Raw genomic sequence first — 23,738 nt, 5'->3', positions numbered from 1 at the left:
AGTAAGTAAGTAAGTAAGTAAGTATGTAGGTAGGTACCTACCTACCTATATACTTACTTACCTACCTATATACTTACTTACTTAATTATCTACCTACTTACTTACTTACCTAACTAATTACCTACCTACCTACCTACATACTTATATACTTGCTAACTACCTACCTACCTAACTAACTACTTACTTACTTAACTATGTACTTTCCTACTTACTTACTTACATACCTACCTACATACTTACTACCTACCTACCTACCTACATGCTTACTTACTACCTACCTACCTACCTACCTACCTAACTACTTACTTACTTAACTATGTACTTTCCTACTTACTTACTTACTTATCTACCTACCTACCTACCTAACTACTTACTTACTTAACTATGTACTTTCCTACTTACTTACTTATCTACCTACCTACATACATACCTACCTACTTACCTGGTAGGTAAGTAATTACGTAAGTAGGTAGGTAGGTAAGTAAGTAAGTAAGGAAGTATGTAGGTAGGTAAGTAAGTAATTATGTAGGAATGTAGGTAAGGTAAGGAAGTAAAGAAGTAAGAAAGTAGCCAAAACGAACAAACAAATAAGCAAATAAATAGATAAACAAATAGATGGTAAGTTGCTGTGTTTGGCTCGGCTTGGTTGGGTTTATGGGTCACACTGATTTTGTAGATACAGCACTCTGACTGTAGGAGGCACTGCATACAAACCACACTCAGTCTTTATAAAACACTGGGGAAATGTTACACTCTGTGTGAAAGCCTTATCTAATCAGGGGAAAGCTAAAAGGATTGAAGGTTAAATCTTTACTGTAGATGCGACTGACTGTGAAAATTTTTTATTTTTTATTTATTATAAATTACGTCTTGTTTTAACTCTAGACCACCCAAAATAAATAGTAAATGTTTAATATACTTTATTTTATTTTATTACTTTTACTTAAGTAATAAACATATCGTATTCTTTATTTATTCAACTATACTATCCTCCACTTCCATTTCCGCTTCGCCTCCGAGTGACGTGTATTCTCCGCGCCACCGTTCTTCTGAGCGTGACGTAAATCGTGCGCGCGTTTCCATCGATTTGTGCGCGCGCTACATGAACCCGACCAACCCATTACATGAGCCAGTGTAGTTTTAGATTTTCGGCGTTAAAAGGAGTTTTGTGGTTAGAAATAAGCGAGTGAATCAGGATGTTTACTCCCCGCGGAGCCTCAGGCTCGGGACGCCGGCACACGGCGAGGACCGGCGGCAGGAAGAGTGTCAACACGCCGTCAGGGCTGCTGTTCTCCCCGCGCAGAGCTCCCCTCACTCCCAGGTCCACACACACACACACACACACACACACACACACACAGGTGCAGGACCTGTCCCAAACACACCACACACACTTAATACTATGTGTTTATTTGACAACACCATGTAGACCGCAAACCTAAAGGGTTATTTTTGTTAGTTCCAGGATACTGAAGCTTAAAAACCATAACAATGGCCTATAATACACATAAAAACTGCCAGTTTGTAGGATACACCTGCTGTATAGCTGCACTCACTGACCATTTCATCAAGGACCTGCCTTATAGATCACTTTCTAGCTCTACATTATTAAAATGAATCATTATCTTTTTTGTGCATAAAGGATACTGTAGATTTGTGCCTAAGAGCTGCTGCTGTAATCATAAAGACTGTCCTGTTGCTCATCCCAGGACTCTTATTACTCACAATCTGCTCACTCTGAACATCCTGTATGCACACTCAGGACTGTTTGTCTTTACAGGATACGGTAATGATTAATAACGCCTCTGTCCGCTTCTACCCAGAAGAGAACGGTTTGCATTTTGAGTCTGGCTCCTCTCAAGAAGTGCGTCTCAAAAATCGAACTGATGCGTCCGTAAGCCTACATTTGTGACGCAGAAATCAATCATTCAGGAAATCTTTTTCTTAAAATGCTCTTAAAATGCACTCAGAGGACTCAAGGAACGCGGAGAACGAGGTTGTGTGTCAGCTTATGGGGAATTATAAACAAACTACAATAAATGATACACATATAAGACTCACAAGTACAGAATTAATCATCGTAACTAAATAAATAATGGGTTTGAATAAAAATCTTTATGATAAAAGTCAAATTTTTTTAAAAACAGAGAAGTCAGGTAATGAGTAGAATCTTATTTAGGCTAAAATATTTTTCCTGGAAGATGTTTGTTCTCGAATCCTCCTGTCCTCGTTTCCTTTTCTTGTGCACTTTCTCTACTTCCTCAGAGGCAGGAACTAAGAAGTAAGGAGAGGCAACACAATTAAATTATTATTATTAAATAAATTATTATGAGTTATGATTAGGGATCTGAATATAAATCTGCATCTGGATTTCTGAAAAGCTGCCTGTTGTTCTACAAATAAAATCAAATTGAATTAAATGTTAAATATGACTCAGATATCCTCCCTGTTTCCTTCTCTGTCTCTCCTTTGATGGCTGATGGTCGTGGCGTTGCGTCCTGCAGCCGAGCGACTCCCACGCGGGTGCAGAGCTGTGCCACGGTGGACTCGGACCATTTCGACGTGCAGACGTTCGGGTCGTCTCTACCTGTCAAAGTGATGGAGGCTCTGACCATGGCGGAAGGTACGAGAGCTCGGTTAGTCTGTGAGGTCTTTGATTATGTCATGATGTAATTCCCTAAGTGTGTGTGTGTGTTGGCCCTGTAGTGGATGACCAGATCTCGGTGAAGGTGGAGGAATCAGGCTGGGCGTGGATGGTGTGTGGGGAGAGGCTGATCATTTGGAAGATCTGTCAGACTGCAGTAGCGAAGGTACGCCATAGACGAATATTTAGAACGGGTGGGCGGGGCATTCTGTTTTTTTGGGGGTCCTGGGTGGGCAAAAGTGGTTTAAGATACACCATGACTTTTTAATGGCTCTGCTAAGGATGTACCAAAATGACAAACAGTGACATCAATTCAGAAAATCTTGACTGGGGGGGAAAAAAAAAAATTCTAATGCAGCTTTATTATTTTATTTGTTTTATCTATCGTCAGTGCAGTTGCCTTGCAGGTAATTAATTAATTACTGCTGTTAATTTTTCAAAAGTATAAAAAGCTAAATAAATGGCTCTATTTATGCAAAAATGTGACTGAAAGATATTTAGCAGACCAAGGTGCTTTTATTGAAATGAAGTAAATGTGTTTAAGAATTAAATAAAATGGAATGCAATGGTAAAATATGATTATTATTGCTACTATTATTCGATAAAGATGTAAATCAAGGTGCTTCTATAAAGTAAACATAGTGCATACAACAATAATAATAATAATGATAATAATAATAATAATAATAATCCAGCACTTGATTTTCAGTCCCATGAAAAGATTTTTTAAAATTTTTTTCTTTCAGTGTATCTCTAAACCAAACCCCATTGTGTACTGAAACAGATTTGCTCCTCATGTGTCTTATTGTGTGTGTGTGTGTAGCTGTCTGTGTGTAAGGACCTGCAGTTATCCCCCAGTGAGTACGCCTACAGCGCTGATCTCATCTCCATCAGCTCATCATCTCCGCTGGAGTCAGCGTCGGTGCAGGTACTCCTCTATCTCTCCTCCTCTATCTCTCCTCCTCTATCTCTCCTCCTCTATCTCTCCTCCTCTTTCACTGCACGTGAGTCCGGAGTCAGCGCTTAACAGTGTGAGAAGGTCTTGATTCTACTCGTGTATAAATAATTGTAATTTTAGTCTAAACTCATACGCTGCAGCCCGTAGTGAGGTTTTTATGGGACGGATATGGAAATAGAGGATCCTCACTGTGTTTTTTAATCCTCACCTGCACACTGACTGTTGATGAACATGCACCATTGTGTTTGGATTTATTCATTCTGTCGATTAATCTCCTCTCTCTCTCTCTCGTGACCCTGGCAGTCGGTGTGTGTGTTGGCCGTGTCTCCGGATGGTTTGGCCCGGTTCTGGCCCAGTCTGGCCCACGAGGGGACGTACACGGAGACGCACGCTGATCTGGGAGGACACCTGTGTAACTACGTGACCGCAGTCAGGGTGAGTCTCTACTCAAAAACCTCCTGACTGTCACACAGAAAGTTTCCTTACGCAAAACTTCACCATTTCAACGATTACACACGCCGTACAAGTCCCTGTGAATGAGCTGTTACTATAGAAACGACAGCAGATAAGAACGAGCGTGTTCATTATAAACCTGCATTACATTCAGAGCTGTCGATATAGGAAACTAATCAACACCTTCTGAGCAGCTCTGTGGTGTAAATTACATGAATTCATCCTTTTCTTCTGCTCTCAGGGAGGCAGCTTCATCGTGTCCTCGTACCGCGGGCAGCTGCTGCGGGTGGGCATGGAGGCTTCTGGAAGGCTCTATCAGCGGGCAGTGCAGCAGGGACACGGGATGCTGTCGGGGATCGGACGCCGCGTCTCCAGTCTGTTCGGCCTCCGCAGCCCTCCAGCCGACACAGCCGTAGGATTATTAAACATCATAATAATAATAATGATAATAATAATAATAATAGTTTACTGTATTGGGTTTCAGGTGATCAGGAAAATAGTCTGTTGCCATAGTGACCCCACCCTGTTCAGTCAGATTGCTGTTTGTCGTGACTGTCGGTCTGTTTCAGGTGCACAGTGTGTTGTGGGTGCCGGATTCGGGATGCCTCTACACACTCAGTACGTGTGGGTTGAATAAGTGGGAGGTCGGGGACACCACGGAGGTTCAGGTCCTGAGCTGGAACGCCTGCCCGAGCCTCTCCGACAGCATCGCCGACGCCATCTGGGTGAGAGACGTAATCTGATAACACACACTTGTCTATTTGGAAAAATGTTGTGGCCATGGTGTGAATAGATTGTTAATATTTGATCTGTTGTACTGATTCAACATAATTGTATAGTACATGATATACCGGATCAGAATGATGTTATGGTTTAAAAGTAGCGTGGAATTGTGCCACATAGTGATCTTATCCAACCAAGTATCTAAACGCGACAGAGTCTAACACACTCACATGCAGAGTGTCATATAAGACCCTGGGAGTGTCGAAACTCAGCTGTAAAATCACTGGCATGTTTTTTTCCTGATGTATTTTTTTATTGTTCTACATTTACGAGTAGAGCTGGGTAGTATAGTATTAAAGTACAATATAATATCGATATTGTTATAAATTATCTCACAATACACTTTTCTGAGATATCAGAGATATTGTGATAGTCTTTTATAACATTTAAAAAAAAAAAAAAAAAAAGCAATCCTAGACTGCTGTTTTAATATTAAACTTTTACACAAACAAATTTTAATTATTAGAAATTTGATGTTTTTTTAACTTTCTTTTCAGGAACTTTTTTGTGTTAAATAAAAGCTTTGTACAGTGTACAATTGTACAGTGTTTTTTTTTTTTTTTTTTTCTTTAAAAGCAGCACAACTGTGTTACTGGCTGTTTGCTAGCAGCAGTGTATCTCATGATACGTACCAGGTATCGTGATCTTGATATTTTTGCCATATCACCCATCCCTATTTACCAGCCCGTGTGTGTGTGTGTGTGTGTGTGTGTGTTTGTGTTTCAGGGTTCGGAGAGTAACTACGCTGAGCTGAAGGCGGGAGTAAACGTGGCGTATCTGGACATGCAGCTCAGTCAGTAAGTAACTTGCTAACATCTCGCCTGCAATCTCTCAGGACCGACACACAGACTGCAGCGAGCTGATTTACTCTGGGTTAGCACAGGCAGCTGAAGGTCTGCTCATGTCAAGTTCAGGTAGGCTTTATAGGCTTAATTCCTCTCGTTACAGAGTCTAGTTCCACCACGATCACATTGCTGTACTTACTGTCAGACAAGAGGACCATCACAGAGCACAGTGACAAACAGTGCAAAAGTCAGTCCAATGCAATAAACAGTAAACTATACAATAAACAATGCAGTACATACTAACTCTACAAAAACCAAACTCGCGTCATTGCTCAGCTATCAAGCTGGATACGAACGGGTTTATTCGTAAATCATTCGTACGAGCGTTTACTCAAAAAATTTGGTATTCACGAAAATCCTGTAGATTCGGGAAAAACATTCGTAGCCTACTCATGCTCTTGAGTGCTCTTGATATTTATTTACGCAAAAGAAGACTAACTAACGTAAATCTCGGCTTGATCAACTTCAAATCATATCATTAGCATGGATTACTGCACTTTTATTTATATAAAGAAAATACAGTGGAGTTTAAATTGCTTACGTTTGTTATGTTTACAGCGTTTAGCAGACAGTCTTATCCAGAGAGACTCATAGAAGAGCTCTAGAGTCTCGATCTAAAATACACTCTCTACACTCTGTTAGTTCATTAGATCAGGAATTAAGAGAACCATCGCGAACGTTTTGTGAAAAACAGTTGTTTTATATAACTGGCATTAATTAAAGAACACAAAAATAAGACAAAACTAATCAACCCAGAAACCACTGCAGAAAGAGGGTTCAAGGGTTTTTTTAAGGGTACGTTGGATAATTAACGGTTCTCAGCTTCCACAATAGAAACCTTTGTGATAGGAAAATGCTTTGTTGTAGACGTCTATGTGGAAACTTTAAGGGATCTCTACTGGGTTCTAGATTAGCCCCTCTAACAGGAAGCAGCAGAGTGTTTTTCTATCAGAAATAGTTCCATGTGGAACCCTTTTCTGAGGCCGTTAATTATCCAATGAACCCTTAAAGAACCAACGAACCCCTTAGTAAAACAGATTTATCCAGTTAAGCCATAGACTGTTAGAAAAACAGGTTCTTGAAGGGTTCTTGAAGGGTTCTTGGTTTCCAAAAAAGGGTTCTTTCTGACTTTGTTGTAGGCTTTTACACAGAACCATTAAGGGTTCCCCAGAGGGATGGCAGAAGTGTCTTTTAATGGTTCTAGTTTTTTAAAGAGAGTACCTGAGGTGTTGATGAGTGGCTTTGGTAGTCAGAGCTGGTTTTTACGTTTCCGTGCTGTTTTTTCTCTCCTCAGCGCTGGCTTGGTGGTGTTGGCTGCAGCATGGCATCCTGCTGATACTCCGTGTTTGGCGTATTTCTGCTTGGTCACGCTCCCAGACACCACGCTACCCGTGTCAGACGAACTCTCTGTAGAGGTCACTAAGTACAACCCGCCGTTTCAGGTAAACTCTGAACCGACACAGTGGTTTAATACGTCTCATTAGACCAGAGCAGTGGGGTTTAAGTTCACAGTTTGGCAAAAAAAAAAAAAAATGTATATATATATATATATATATATATATATTTTTTTTTTTTTAAAGATTCACACAGTTTTTCTCTGTAGTTGCTCAGCTGAGACATGTTTGGTGGGTGAAGCTTTAACTCCAATGCTAATAATGCTAGCAATACAAGTAATATAAGCTTATAGTGATGCAAAACCACATATCCACACACTCATCAATCGGTTTTTGTTATCTGTAAAAATGAACAAAATAACGTTGCAAAGATTTAAAAAAAAAAAAAGTCAGAGCCGAATTTATTTTTTTTCCCTTTAGTACCTAGTTTGGTGTCTCAGTGTCCTCAGACTCTGCTAGGAGGCGTGGCCTAAAACTTGATAATTCTGCTAACATCTCACTCATATTTAATTTTAATACAAACTTATTTATCAGGTTTTTTAAACGGTTTCATGCAAATGGTGTCTTTTGATGTAGTTAGCATGATGCTCAACTGGTGGTTATAAGCTTGCATGAGTTGTTGGCTTCATTAGACTTACATTAGACTTACATTAGTAAGTCCAATCCAAAACTAAAATTCAGATTGTGGAGCAGAAACACTGATGATAAGAGGTTGAAAAGAATGATAAAGCAGATGAATATATTCCTTTATTTCCCTCATAAATAAATCTTTCTCTCTCTCTCTCCCTCTCCCTCTCTCCTCAGAGCGAGGAGGAGCTCCATAAGACGAGGTTGTTGTTGCCGCGGGTGAAAAGTCCTGCAGCGTATCTCTACAACGAGGAGCTGGTGTACACGTGCACCACCGGCGCCGGGCGCAGCGGGCTGCCAGAAGAGAAGCTGACCTTTAACGCCTCCGGTATGACCATCACAGAGACTGTACTGCTCTCTCTCTCTCTCTCTCTCTCTCTCTCTCTCTCTCTCACACACACACACACACGCTGGTCACTCTGTTATCCTCACTGAGTTTTGTGGGGGGGTTTTTTTGGCCCTTCCAGGTGACCGTATCCGTGGTGGAGGCGTGTGTGCCGACTTGCCAGTTTTCTTCTCCCAGATTAACGGCCTGGTTGCCGTGGTACCCAGAGAGAGCGCCTCCATCTTGCCAGAGACCATGGAGGATTCTCTGTGTACTTCACTGGCTGGGCCTGGCCCTGAGGTGAGGATTAGCAGTACTCTGAAAAAACTCACACAGTTATAATTATTTTGAATTTTAACCCGAGGACAAGGATCTGAGTTTATTTGGAAGGTAAAGATCAGATTTCAGTTGGAGGATTAGGCCTAGAGCTGACTCCGAACACAATTTGAAGACAGGCATCTGATTACAATTTATGGATTAGGATCAGACTTGAATTTGCGGATGAGGATCAGGTTTTAATTATGACTAGAATTTACGGCTAAGGGTCCGGCTCAAATCCTATCCTACTAGAATTTGAAGATGAGAATTAGACCTGAATTATGAATAGAGGATGAGGATTAGATCTGAATTCCAACTAGAGGATGCAGATTAGCCTAGAATTTGAGGATGAGGATCAGACTAGATTCTGACTTGAATTTAAAGATAAAGATTAGACCTGCATTCCTAGATTATGAGGGTCAGACCAGAATGTGAGGATGGGGATCAGACCAGAATGTGAGGATGAGGATCAGACCAGAATGTGAGGATGAGGATCAGACCAGAATGTGAGGATGAGGATCAGACCAGAATGTGAGGATGAGGATCAGACCAGAATGTGAGGATGAGGATCAGACCAGAATGTGAGGATGGGGATCAGACCAGAATGTGAGGATGAGGATCAGACCAGAATGTGAGGATGGGGATCAGACCAGAATGTGAGGATGAGGATCAGACCAGAATGTGAGGATGAGGATCAGACCAGAATGTGAGGATGAGGATTAGACCTGAATTCCGACTAGAATTTGCAGATGAGGATCCAGCTTGGATTGGAAGATTGGAAGTTTTGGAGGAAGAGAATGAGACCAGAGTAAGAGAACAAAGATTTGACTAGAATCACTGGATTAGAATTCGATCAGAATAGAAGAAATTGCACCAGATTAGTGTTGGACCGTTGGGATCAGACCGGAATTGGAGGATTAGGGATTAAAAATAAGTTAAATATACTTTTCCTGTAGGGGACTCCACTGGAGACACCACCTAAAATGGACACGGTAGCACAAGAGGACAAAACAAAGCTGCTGAAACAAGCCTTCCTGGAGTTCTGCCGGTGAGCAGCTTTCAGTTTATACACACACACACACACACACACACACTCAGCCATGTGTTGTCAGCTGTAGAGTCCAGCGTAAATGTGTATTAACTGTAATTATAACTTGTCAGTGTTTTGTTATTGCATCCTGGAAAATCTCTCAAACCCTGAATCAGCAGTTTTTTTTGACGTTTTATTCTTTTTGCTTGTAGCAATCGTGTAATGGAGGCTCAGAAGATGACGGACGAGCTCTTCCCTGACGACGGAGAGGGCGGCGCAGGAGGGGAGCTGGACGCGCTGGTGACTCAGATCGACCTGGACCTGGTGGATGATTATCCTGCGTCGGATCCTCGCTGGGCCGAGTCCGTGCCTGATGGTGAGGGACAGAGACCGTGATGGAGGGAGATCTTCCTCCTGTAGTCCAAGTTCTCATCATTTATAGTAAATCATTGCAGAGAACTCACGTTACAGTAATCCCGAGATGAAGACTCAGATTCTTCTTGGCACTGACAGCTATACGAGCTAGCATATATTTTAATATTTTAAACCATATTTTAATGAAAGTGAAATTGTACAAACTGAAAATGGAAATTATGCTTTACCATAGGCAAGGTCATTAGCAGAAAATGAAGATGATGGCGTCGTATAAATTAAAGATAAAATTAAAAATTACACACAGGCAGTGTGTTCCTAATCACCTGTTAATCATGGAAGCTGCACCATCGTGTTTTGGACGTGAAACTACAGGAGCTGGTCAAGTGGATATGGCCAATGAACACTGTTGCTAAGCAACTGGATACTATAAATGCGAATCGTAGCTATCTGATGACAGGGTTTGGCTAGCTAGCTTAGCACTTATACATTTAGTCTTTATGTATATTTATGAAAATGGAAAAGCACTAATGATACTTACTATCAACTGCTAACTGAGCTGCAATATTTGTCTATATGTGACCGAGCTGTCAGGAAATTTAGACTTTTAACGTTGTGAACATCGCATGAGTGAGCTGTGTGTATGGAATTGTCCTATTTGTTGTTGAAGTTTGTGGTAAAATGTCACATTTTCCTGTTAATCCGCCTTCCAGAGAACGCCGGCTTCACTCTGACCTCGCTGATTCTGCTGCACCAGCTGGAGGACAAAATGAAAGCTCACCACTGCTTCATGGACTTCCTGCTGCAGGTCAGTACACGCTGATTCCCGAATCATCAACACTTTTAGTGGAGGTAGAGGTATAAATAAACACTGACATAAATCAGCTGGCTCTGCCCCATTTTTCTGCTGGAATTATAAATGATATTCTCCCCGTGCTTCCCTCAGACCGGGGTCCTGGACCGGCTCACCTCGACGACAGTGCGCTCGTCTCCCATGGCGACTCGGATGTTGCTATGCGAACACGCGGAGAAGCTGTCGGCGGCCGTCGCGCTGAAGAACCACCACAGCAAGCAGCCGGAGCTGGTGAACGCCGCCGTCGTCGCCACGCTGAGGAAAACCGGTGCGAACGTGCCCTCCAGCCTCACGCCTGCTGACGTCTTCTTCAGAGAGGTAACAACGTCACAAAATCACACGCATCAGCTTCAGGCGTGTTATTCTGTACCGGAAAATCACACACGTCAGCTTAAAGCGTGTTATTCTGTACCGGAAAATCACACACATCAGCTTAAAGCGTGTTATTCTGTCCCAGAAAATCACACATCAGCTTCAGGCGTGTTATTCTGTACCGGAAAATCACACACATCAGCTTCAAGCGTGTTATTCTGTACCGGAAAATCACACACGTCAGCTTAAAGCGTCTTATTCTGTCCCAGAAAATCACACATCAGCTTCAGGCGTGTTATTCTGTACCGGAAAATCACACACGTCAGCTTAAAGCGTGTTATTCTGTCCCAGAAAATCACACATCAGCTTCAGGCGTGTTATTCTGTACCGGAAAATCACACACATCAGCTTCAAGCGTGTTATTCTGTACCGGAAAATCACACACATCAGCTTAAAGCGTGTTATTCTGTCCCAGAAAATCACACATCAGCTTCAGGCGTGTTATTCTGTACCGGAAAATCACACACATCAGCTTCAAGCGTGTTATTCTGTACCGGATAACGGCTTCCCAAAACAGTGCATGGCAGAGACTCACAGAGACTCACAGAGACTCACAGAGACTCACAGAGACGCTAAACAGATTTCAGATACATGCACGTTTCTCATATTCTCAGCATGCTGGGCTTATACTTTATACTGAAAGTGTCTTTAAAAGATTTAAAAAAAAAAGCTTCCTAGTGGTTGTAGATGTTAGAGAACTACAGTTGAGTGGCAAAAACATTGTAAGATCTTGTGTAGCATAACTGAGAATAAGGTTTCAGATTTAATTTTTGATTATGGTGTTATATTGTTCCTATGTTGATTTTGTGTGTGTGTGTGTGTGTGTGTGTGTTTGCGTGTGTTCAGGTGTCTCAGATCTCCTCGATCTTCGAGTCACTGCTGGATGAGGAGGAGAAGTGTCTGAAGGAGAACCCCGTGACCTCAGTGAAGTGGGCCGAAGTCGTCCTCAACGTCAACAACATCATCAAGGTGAGACGCCGCTGCGCCGATCCGGACTCTTTAACTCGAGTGTAAAAGTTAGCACACCCTTAGGACAAAATGATGCAGACAAAGAAATTAAAGAAAATTTGACTAATAGCGTATAGTAATGATAAAAATTCTTTCAGAGTGCGATTCGCCTTAATATGATATCGACCTTCGACCTGTACACACACACTTTCTTCTCAATATTTGTGTTCTAACTTTCACACATAGGGCATCACACTTCATATCTGGAGAGAGACTCGGTGTGAAGATAGTTTTCCTTTTGTTTTTGTATTTTTTTAACTATTTTTTTGGTAGTTTTTCCAAAGAACTTGTTGAAACCAGTGTTTTGTAGGTTAATTGTATAATAGAGGTAGATTTTCCTTTTTCCACCACCTAGAAATAATGGGGGGTACAAACTTTTGCACTTCTGTGTAATTTAGATTTTTGCCTTATGGTTTGGAGGTATTGAGTGTGTATATATGTATATATATGTGCGTGTGTGTGCGTGTGTGGTTCTCAGGACATGCTCCAAGCAGCAGCGCAGTACAGAGAGACTAAAGCGTCCCTCTACAGAGCAGCAGAAAACGCCGCTCCCGAGCCGGAGTACATCCCGTGGACAGGTACCAAACACACACTGCTACTTTCACTGTATTTTAAAAGAGATTATAAAATATTTATAAATAAATATTTGTTTTCCTCCAGCAGCTGCTGTGACTCCAAGCATAAGATATTGATGTTATACGATATGATATGTAGTGTTAGGCTTTTACGTTAAACCTGCTACTACAAGGATTACAGTCGTTTGATGAGAAATGAACACTGCAGTTGCTTTAGTGCTAGAAAACGTTCATACAGACGCTTCAGAATGACATTCCAGGACTTTTAATGACTTTCTAAAGATATATATTACAAGGGCTGTTGCATGAGCTACAACTACAGCAGTGAAAATAATACAGTGCTCAACTACGGCAACACTAACAGGACAAACACTAAACTACACTACATCAGAAGTGCTCTTTTTTTCAGATGTCCAATGTAATTTTTTTTTTTAATTATTTAATTTTCATTCGATTTTAATTCGATGTACCTCAGGCTGTGTAACCATGACAATGATCATGAATGACGGTTTAATGACAGCTTGTTCTATACACGTGTTGAGTAAGGGTACCCTGTTCATTTTATTTACACAGAAAGAAATGATTTACAGGCTAACGTGTGTGGAAAAGTGAATTAAAATTAAAAGTGGGATGTAACCATAGTAACAAATGTGATATAGTAGCTTACTGACGTAGTATGGATCAGAAGGTGAGTTAAATGAAATGAGAGTTAATTTGTTGCTTTCGTGTGTTCTCTCTCTCTCTCTCTCTCTCTCGCTCTCTGTGCTGCAGCCTCGGGCGGAGTGGGCGGAGTTCGTACAGTCATCGCCCGGCAGCATGACGTGATCCTGCGCAGTGTGTATCCTCACGCTGACTCGGGACTCCGTAACGCTCTTAGCGAGCAGCTGGTGGCGCTGCTGGACTCGCTGCTCGGCGGTTACGTGGCTCAGCTCACCTCGCTGCGTCGCCCCGGGCAACAGGAGCGCTACGACGCCCTGGAGATGGAGTACACACAGCGCCGCGCCGAACTGCTCACACCGCTCCGTGAGTTCCCGGGTTCTAGAGCCACTTTTGTCTAGTCCGCATTTGTTTTTTTTTTTCTTTTCTTTCTTTCTCTGTTACAGAGTTGTGAAAATCCATTAAATTAAAATCCCTTTACATTTAAATTTTAATTTAAATATTAACGAGCCTTTATTGTTATAGTACCACCGAAAGAGTTTCTATTACAAACCACAGAAACTGAAATTTCTCGATTTCTTTAGCAAAAAAAAATTCACAAGGAGGCAATATTGTTATTTTATTATAAATTTTAACGTTTCAAATTCAGTGTCACACACAGTGACGTTTACTTTTCGCCGATATTCGTCTCAGTCTACATAATACTGCCCGTGCCACACAGCAGGTGAATCTCAAATAGCACCCTATTCACTATACGTGCTCACTACATAGGGAATGGCACCATGCAGTAGCTGAGCCTGTTGGAAATTCCGTTATAATAACTGCTGACGTGAAATATTAATTCTATTTGTTAGCTTTCAGCATATGTGCTTATTTCTATTTTTATCTATATATTTAATTACACATTGTATACACGAATTACAAAATTTATGACCGTAAATTATGACTTGCATCAGTTCAGAACAAGGGTCATGCTGAGGAGACTTTTTCATTGTAATGTGGATATTTTTCTCTTTCTAATATATAAATATAAATATAAAAATTGAAACAGTTTGTAGCCAGCAGCGGAACCACGTGACACTACTCACTTCCTGTAGCAGGACTGAGCTGTGGTGAGGACAAGCGACAAATCAAAATTACATTTTATTTTACTTAATTTTGTTAATAGTTAATTAAACTAATAAAAAATAGTTTATTAACTGTGTTACAGTGAACCTGCTCATTCCCGATGTCTGGCTCTGGTCATCTCTGATTCACAATAAATGTATGTGTGTTTGTGTGTTTGTGTGTATGTGTGTTTGTGTTTGTGTTTGTGTGTGTGTGTGTGTGTGTGTGTGTGTGTGTGTGTGTGTGTGATTAGTGGAGCTGGGTCAGTATCAGTGGGTGGCGGCTCTGGCCGAAAAGTACTGCGATTTTGACATCCTGGTGCAGATGTGCGAGCAGACGGACAATCAGACTCGCCTGCAGCACTACATGACTAAATTCGCTGACCAGGTAACGCGGACACACCCCATCACCCACACACACACACACACACCCACACACCCCCTTCACACACCCCTTCACCCCCCTTCACCCCATCACACCCTATCACACTCTGCCACACACACACCTTGTCACCTGTATCACATCATCATTCCTCTTATTTTCATACAACACACTAAATTATTCTGAATTTTTATTCATTCGAAAGGAGTGTTTGCTTGCAGAACAGAACAGGGTTCTAGAGTCTGTAAAAACACCTGATGCACCTTATGATGAAGCTAAACCGCATTGCAGTGAAGCGATTTCTTGGATCAGCACACAAAGATGTCTTGTCTGTGTTTCCTGTAGAACTTTGCGGACTTCCTGTTCCGCTGGTACATGGAGAAGGGGAAGCGAGGGAAGCTGCTGTCTCAGCCCATCGCTCAGCATCAGCAGCTCGCCAGCTTCCTGCAGGCCCACGAACACCTGAGCTGGCTGCACCACATCCACGTGCAGGACTTCCAGAGTGTACGACACACACTCACTCACTCACTCACGCGCACACACACTCATTCGCACTCACACGCACTCACGTGAATGAAGACACATCAAGGACACATACACAACTACATACAAATACACACAAACACACACACACTGTACTTACTGGATATGCCTTGCAGTGATGTTACTGAATTCTGAATGCTGATTGGTCAGAAGGTGTTGGCTGAGTGATTTATTTTATATTTCTTAGAAGAAAAGAAATCAGGAATCAACAAGATGAGCACTTCAGTTAAAAGTAACGTAAATAGAGAACATAAGTAAAAATTATGACAGTGAAATCAGTCGTACTGAGATTAAATCACCTGAGATTAAATTGACCTCCTTTTAAGGATGTGCTAAATCACTGAATTTAAAATTGTGTGTGTGTGCGTGTGTGTTGCAGGCCCACCACACTCTGTACAGCCAGGCCAACACAGAGACACGCTACTTCAGCAAGAAGAAAACTCTGCTAGCGCTGAGCAAACTCACGGCTCTGGCCTCAGACATGCCCGAGCCGCTGCAGCGCAAGCAGGTCAACGGTCAGTCGCTCACACTCCATCACATCCTCTTCATTTTTAATTACAGTTCCATGCAAAAGTTTGTACACCCTCATCTACAGGTGTAAATTGCACACTTGGTTTAACTTCATGAGGTTTCTTTACGTTCTTTTGTTGATATGACCTTAATTCTGGTGTGTGTGTGTGTGTGTGTGTGTGTGTGTGTAGACATTGTGGAGCAGGAGCGCTTCCTCCTTCATCAGGAGACTCTTCCCAAACAGCTGCTGGAGGACAAGCAGCAGAACCCAGACACCATGCCTCTACTGAGTGCCCATAACCTTATTAATGTAAACACACACACACACACACACTCACACACACACACACACACACACACACACACACTGACACTGAATGAGCATTGAACTGTCCATCTTTACTCCAATCAGTGTGAAGTTTGCTTCTTTAGTTGTGCACTAATGCAAATGTAGCCACCAGTTTAGCGTCGTTTAGCAGATTTCATATCCAGATTTTCTCACACACACACACACACACACACACACACACGTCTCCTCAGTCAGCTTGGTGGATTTAGTTACATTGTTTGCTTTCGCTCCACATCAGCACCAGACTCTGCTAGGAGGCGTGGCCTAAAGTGCGAAGGCGGAGTTAGTAGGTTAGAAGTGATTTGCTTGATGATACAGTTTGTGTATTTAATTTGTGAGCCAAGTGATGTGTGATGATCTCGACACGCTGTTAGCATGACGCAGTTAGCATGACGCAGTTAGCATGACGCAGTTAGCATGATGCTAAACTGGTGGCTATATTCAGTACAGAGCTAAAGAAGAAAGACTCCAGACGCTGAACATGATTCAGCTGATCAGCTACAGTTGTGGGCTAAAGTGGAATGTGGTGTACATTTAATTTTTATTATTATATATATATATATATATATATTTTTAAATGAGCACACATTTATTTGTGTGTGTGTGTGTGTGTGTGTGTGTTGTATGTAGCTGTATATATGTGATGAAAACCGCGGCGCTGATGAGTATGACTTCAAGAAAGCCCTCGACTTGCTGGAATACATCGACAAGGTAACACATATAAATATGTGTGTGTGTGGGTGAGTGTGTGAGAGAGAGACACCCTGTATAAGCTATTTTCTCGTGTCTGTAGGAAGACGCTGTGGATATTACAGCTCTGAAGTGTGCGATTCTCAGCAAAGCCTTGAAGAAAGACTGGAAAGAGAAGTAAGCCTTGTTTTCTCTCTCTCTCTCTCTCTCTGTCTCTCTCTCGCTCTCTCTCGCTCTCTATCTCTCTCTCGCTCTCTCTCTCTCTCTCTGCTGTGAGTGTGATTAATTTGTATTGATTTATATTAGTGTTGATTTATATAAATTAGTATTGGTGTGTAAGGATTAGTATTGGTGTGTAAGGATTAGTATTGGTGTGTATGGATTAGTATTGGTGTGTATGGATTAGTATTGGTGTGTATTGAAAGGTATTGATTAGTATTGAAAGATATTGATTAGTATTGGTGTGTATGGATTAGTATTGGTGTGTATGGATTAGTATTGAAAGGTATTGATTAGTATTGGTGTGTATGGATTAGTATTGGTGTGTATGGATTAGTATGAATTAGTATGGATTAGTATTGGTGTGTATGGATTAGTATGGATTAGTATTGGTGTATATGGATTAGTATTGGTGTGTATGGATTAGTATGGATTAGTATTGGTGTGTATGGATTAGTATTGGTGTGTATGGATTAGTATGGATTAGTATTGGTGTGTATGGATTAGTATTGAACGGTATTGATTAGTATTGTTGTGTATGGATTAGTATTGGTGTGTATGGATTAGTATTGGTGTGTATGGATTAGTATGGATTAGTATTGGTGTGTATGGATTAGTATTGAACGGTATTGATTAGTATTGTTGTGTAAGGATTAGTATTGGTGTGTATAGATTAGTATGGATTAGTATTGTTGTGTAAGGATTAGTATTGTTGTGTAAGGATTAGTATTGAAAGGTATTGATTAGTATTGGTGTGTATTGATTAGTATTGGTGTGTATTGATTAGTATTGGTGTGTATGGATTATTATTGAAAGGTATTGATTAGTATTGGTGTGTATGGATTAGCATTGAAAGGTATTGGTGTATATGGATTAGTATTGGTGTGTATGGATTAGTATTGGTGTGTATTGATTAGTATTGGTGTGTATTGATTAGTATTGTTGTGTATGTATTAGTATTGGTGTGTATGGATTAGTATTGGTGTGTATGGATTAGTATTGGTGTGTATGGATTAGTATTGAAAGGTATTGATTAGTATTGGTGTGTATGGATTAGTATTGGTGTGTATTGTTTAGTATTGGTGTGTATTGATTGGTATTGGTGTGTAAGGATTAGTAGTGGTGTGTATGGATTAGTATTGGTGTGTATTGATTAGTATTGGTGTGTATTGATTAGTATTGGTGTGTATGGATTAGTATTGGTGTGTATGGATTAGTATTGGTGTGTATTGATTGGTATTGGTGTGTATGGATTAGTATTGGTGTGTATGGATTAGTATTGAAAGGTATTGATTAGTATTGGTGTGTATGGATTAGTATTGAAAGGTATTGATTAGTATTGGTGTGTATGGATTAGTATTGGTGTGTATGGATTAGTATTGAAAGGTATTGATTGGTATTGGTGTGTATGGATTAGTATTGGTGTGTATGGATTAGTATTGAAAGGTATTGATTGGTATTGGTGTGTATGGATTAGTATTGGTGTGTATGGATTAGTATTGAAAGGTATTGATTAGTATTGCTGTATGAATTACAGTTGGTCAGCCTCAGACGGCAGTGATGATCCTCTGGAGGCAGCTAGAGACAGCATCTTTGTTAAAATTCTCCAGAAACTCATTCAGGAAGGTAGGTCCAAGTTTCCATCGACTCTACAGACATAACAGTGCTAAAATAATGAATGAATAAATGAATAAATGAGCATGTGTGTGTGTGTGTGTGTGTGTGTGTGTGTGTGTGTGTGTGTGTGTGTTACCAGGCGTTCCTCTGCAGGAGTATCTGCCCGATGTGAAGGAGCTGCTGCAGGTAGACGAGTTGGAGGCTCTCAAATCTAAACCCTTCTTTGAGTTCTTACTGAGAGCCAACTACGAGCACTTCGTCCAGTCGCAGATCTGACCCAACATTCCTGTCCTCTACTCTGCTCTACACTTTTCTACTGTGTGTGTTAGACTCTGTTCTCTCCACGTGAGGATTTTTTTTTTTTTTTGAATAAATAATGTATTTGTGTATCACGCTGGTTTGTTTTCTCTGAGCTCTGTGATATCTGGTCATAATCACGCAACAGATGGGTCTTTTAATTTTTCACAGCAGAAACAGTTCAGTAGTCGGCAAATCCTGCACTTCTGCTCAACCTGAGCGAGTCCTGTCACGCAGCCGCGGGAAACAAACTAACCCACTGAATACTAGTGACGTATCCGGATTCTCTTTTGAGATTCTCCGTAATGATGTCTGGCTCATTTTTCAAAATGTTGTTAGGGAAAGTAAACATCAACCATCTTTAGGATTACAGTATTTGGATGCTCTGAGGTGTACAGTAATATTATTTCTGTCTCCTCTTTACCTACTAGAACGTATTCAATAGCATTTACAATACCACAGTGGTACCATACAGTGTTTTCTTTAGCAGTAGTGTGTGTATGTGAGCAGTTCACAAGGTTTCTTTTATAGACAGAGTAAACCCGGTTTATTCATTCCAACTCCCAGTCGATAGCAGTGCAGCTACACCAAGCCAAGTGGAAGTAACTACTTTAAAAATATCCTCGAGTGAAAAGTAAAAGTTGGTGAAATGATACCTAAAAGTTAAATCATTGTAATTAGAAGTGAGGATGTGTTTAATTTTCCCCCCACACCGTCACTTGCAGCTTTGTAACAGACTCAATGGACTCTTTTCACTAACACTTCTGGGTTGTTCTTATTACGGCTCCTGTGTTTCCGGTTCCTTCACTGCTCTCATGATGGCGATATTTAACTCCCGAAGACGAATGTTTATCAGATATGTAAGAACACGTGCAAAACCCCCCTGTAGCAAGCTGGAGAAAGGCTTCAAACTGTCTGCGTCTTCATACATACAACTACTAAAGAAAGATAATACCTATTTGATATATAACTTTGTAAATCTGTATATAATTTTAGCAATATAGGTATAATATTTAGAGAAACCTGAAGGAGAAATCACTTTCTCATTTCTCATTGACGTTATCATATACGTTAAGGTTGGGGTCATGGGTGGGGTTTTCATTCATACCACTTCTTATGATTGCTCTTGTTGGTTCAAACTCAATCATTTCTTTATATATTGTTTTCATTTGAGGTTCCATTTGACTTTGCATTAGTCTTTGGCACTTAAAGAACCCATCGCTTCTATTTAAAAGTAACAGAGCGACCATAAAGTACAGTACAGAAAAGCACCTTTTTTAAGATTGGTTTTTGCAGCATATGGCATCCTTTCATATTGTCACAAATATTATTAAATAAGGTGTATGAATGGTAAGTGAGATAAAATGATAAATAGTCCTTTACCAAGGAAAAAAAGATCTCTTTCTAATACACACACACAAACACACACACACATATATATATATATATATATATATGTGTGTGTATATGTATGTATATATATATATATATATATGTATACATATATATGTATATATATATGTGTGTGTATATATGTATATATATATATGTGTATATATATATATATATATATATATATATATGTATACATATATATGTATATATATATATATATATATATATATATATATATATATATATATATATATATATATATATATATATATATACACATATATATATATATATATATATATATATATATATATATATATATATATACATACATATACACACACATATATATATATATATATATATATAGAGAGAGAGAGAGAGAGAGAGCTTCTTTCTAATACACACATATGTGTGTGTGTGGTATACATATTGCAGTGTAATTGTTTTAAATAAATATTTAGAGAAATTTATATAAATAAATGTATAAATATTTGATGGAATAATGATGATCTTTGAGGTACAGTATGTACCAAGCACTTGGAAGGTCTAAATGAAACTGTGAGCTTTTTCATGGAAATATAAATCTTTCTTTTTTTCCCCACTTATACTCATGAAACATAATTCTTAAGTACAGGACTTAACTTGAGTAGTTTCCCTGCTCTGTAACGTTCCCCTTTGCTTACTCATCCCCCAGCCTGTGTGTTTATGGCAGCAGCTGATCTCTTCTCAGTAGGTAAAGGACAGCAGATGTCTTCACACCCCTGTGTCTCTGTCCGTCCCTAAAAATAGTGCAGGAGGGTTTAAATCAGGCGCCTGTATGATAACCAGAGCTCTATGGAGTGGCTGCGGTCACCCTATATGGGGCTGTAGTCCTCTATCACACGGGGAGGTCCGATCTGCTCTGCAGTCTCACCCAGCAGGAAGCCATCAGACTAAGAGCAGTTGATTAAACAGGTGGAATTCCAGCCAGAACTTTAAACTCACAACAGAGCGGAATCGATAAACCAATTTTAAAGAAATAAATGTAGCTATCTGTATCCGATCGCATAGAAGGAAGTTTAACTAAATCTTGTTTTCATGTGAAATATCAATTTGCACAAACTACGGCTAGGAAGATATTATACTACACTGCATTAAGTAAGGAATAAAACAACATGGCATGCTGTTATAGGAATAACAGGACATCCTGAAGTGTTTTATTTCTCTCACACCATAGCAATTTGCTAAAGATTACACCTTAATTTATTAATGAAGGACATGTTGTGCTTTTTATCCTTTTATAGCTAAATGTTGGCAAAACAAGTTAGTTCCTGTTCTCGCTTACGTTACAGCAGCTATAAACAGTCGTTCCCTCACCAGCCTCTCGTTTTTTTTCCCCTCTCTTGAGGTTAAAAAGACAAATAAACACAGCTTGTCACGTTACAGAGAAGCCACAAGGTGTAAACTCCTTTCCTGCGATAGCAAACTGACAGTTACTTAAGCGCTGACACTGGAGACTCCTTCCATAAACATTAAATAAACCTCTCCTTACAGATAACCTTCACCATATTAACGTTCTGCTTTGTTAAATAACAACACGTTTTCTTTCATTTAATCAGTTCATGATTAGGCTTAGATTATGTCGAGTTGCCGATATATAAGTCCCCGTGAATGAGCTGTTACTATAGAAACGATAATGTATTAGAGCAGGCATATTAATATAAACCATTTGAATTACAGCTGGAACTAACTGTCTGATATAGATGTGAAAAAGGGATTTTTTTTGGTACCACTTCTTTCCTTGTGTACGTGTTTACATTAGCAGCGCTATTTTGCAGCCACTTTGTTTGTAAAAAGTTAAATATCACCGTAAATATATTGTGGTGCAGCTGAGGAACATATACTGCACTCACCACCTTTTTTTTTTTCTAAGCACAAATACTTTGTCCTAAAAAGCAGAGGCAAAGTGATTTGTCACATTTCCATATTGTCGTTTCTGGAAGTAAACTTGGCTCACACAAGCTGATGTACATCACCTCAATGTCAAATAATGCTGGAACGGCCATAAAAGGCTAACAACGTAGAACCCGAGTCCTACTGTATGTCTGAAACCACACCACACGGTTCATTACGCGGTGTACGGTCCTGGGAGTTTCGCCATTTTATAGTCATGTGCACTCATGAAATCCCACAATCCCTTGCGGTATAGAGGATGCTGAGCACCACCTTTCCTTATAGGCACATTAAATACATGTCATGTCTGTTAGCTTGTTTACTCACATCTTATTGGCTAATAGCTGCTGTGATGAACGTGTGTGTGTGTGTGTGTGTGTGAGTGTGTGTGTGTGTGTGAATGTAATTCAGTTTGAAAGGAAAATACAGTTTTGATGGAAATTCAGTGACATAGATCTGAGAACACAATCCAAAAAACTGGGGTAATTAAGGGCCATAAATAACCCAGTGATTATATTTTGTATTTAGTGATTCCTGCTTCATCGTAATATGAAACTGAAGTTTAAAATAAAACCTTTTTCACAACCATTGACTTTTTTTTTTTTTTTTTAAAGTGGCCTGTGAGTTAAATGAAATTCTGATTTCAGTGAGAGAAAAACTAAATCATTAAAATCCAACCTATTAAGCGTGTGATTGATTATGAATGAAGTGATGGTGCTGCCATAGTGAACACTTTCTCATTTCAAAAGTTCAAAAACAAATAACAGGAGGAGAAATTTTTTATGGACTAAAATATATGCACTTTAAATTTAGTCACAGTAGAATTACAGTAGATTACAATACACACTAAAGGGTTCTTGGATTATTCCTCTGAGGGAACGGAAATCCTTACGGTTTCTGCGTAGAGCCCTACAACACAGTGTTTCCTTATCAGTAACAGTTCCAAGTAGAATGCTTTTAGAAAGCTTGAAGCCCCTTTTTTCTTATTCCTCTTAGTCGTATAGCCTAAATCTGGCAACAATCCTTCCAGAAGAAGTGTGTGAAGGGCCTAACATCCATCAAAAGCGGTCTCTGTTTAGGTTAACTGTGTTTGTACGTATACATATACACACATAACACACAAATAATAATTCAAATCATGTTTTAGCACAACGCTGTGGAATTCTGGATTCTGATTGGTCAGAAGGTGTTGATTAATTTTCTATAACAGCAGCTTGTTCGAATACGTTATCGTTTCTATGGTAACAGCTCATTCACAGAGACTTGTACAGGTAGCAGAACAACTGCTAACAGTAACCACATTTAACAAACATGTCATCATTTAACAAAGGAAAGCATGTAATTATGATCTACGATGTTTATGCAACATTTATAGAAAATGTCTTCAGTGTCAGAGCTTTGTAACACTCGCTAAGCATTAAGTTTTCCGACATGGGAAAGTCTTCAAGACAGCGGAGTTTGTTCTTTCCAGTTTCTTGGTA

At 40.0% G+C, this 23,738-nt stretch overlaps 1 protein-coding gene across 1 annotated transcript; it reads left to right on the top strand.

The window, feature by feature from the left end:
* The first annotated feature begins 1,035 nt into the window (after window positions 1-1,035).
* nup133 (nucleoporin 133) lies at window positions 1,036-19,023 on the top strand. The gene is made up of 26 exons (XM_026932290.3): window positions 1,036-1,321; window positions 2,505-2,623; window positions 2,707-2,810; window positions 3,468-3,572; window positions 3,906-4,037; window positions 4,297-4,467; window positions 4,625-4,780; window positions 5,565-5,635; window positions 6,978-7,125; window positions 7,882-8,032; window positions 8,172-8,329; window positions 9,304-9,395; window positions 9,590-9,753; window positions 10,463-10,557; window positions 10,696-10,920; window positions 11,821-11,943; window positions 12,461-12,560; window positions 13,329-13,580; window positions 14,575-14,708; window positions 15,048-15,206; window positions 15,625-15,760; window positions 15,947-16,065; window positions 16,735-16,815; window positions 16,898-16,971; window positions 18,551-18,639; window positions 18,770-19,023. The coding sequence occupies exons 1-26, from the start codon at window positions 1,197-1,199 to the stop codon at window positions 18,904-18,906; spliced, it is 3,420 nt and encodes a 1,139-aa protein (XP_026788091.3). The 5' UTR covers window positions 1,036-1,196; the 3' UTR covers window positions 18,907-19,023.
* The last annotated feature ends 4,715 nt before the right edge of the window (window positions 19,024-23,738 follow it).

This window comes from Pangasianodon hypophthalmus, chromosome 26, assembly GCF_027358585.1.
Source record: "Pangasianodon hypophthalmus isolate fPanHyp1 chromosome 26, fPanHyp1.pri, whole genome shotgun sequence".
Lineage (NCBI taxonomy): Eukaryota > Metazoa > Chordata > Actinopteri > Siluriformes > Pangasiidae > Pangasianodon > Pangasianodon hypophthalmus.
This window is presented reverse-complemented; position numbering and strand designations above follow the sequence as displayed.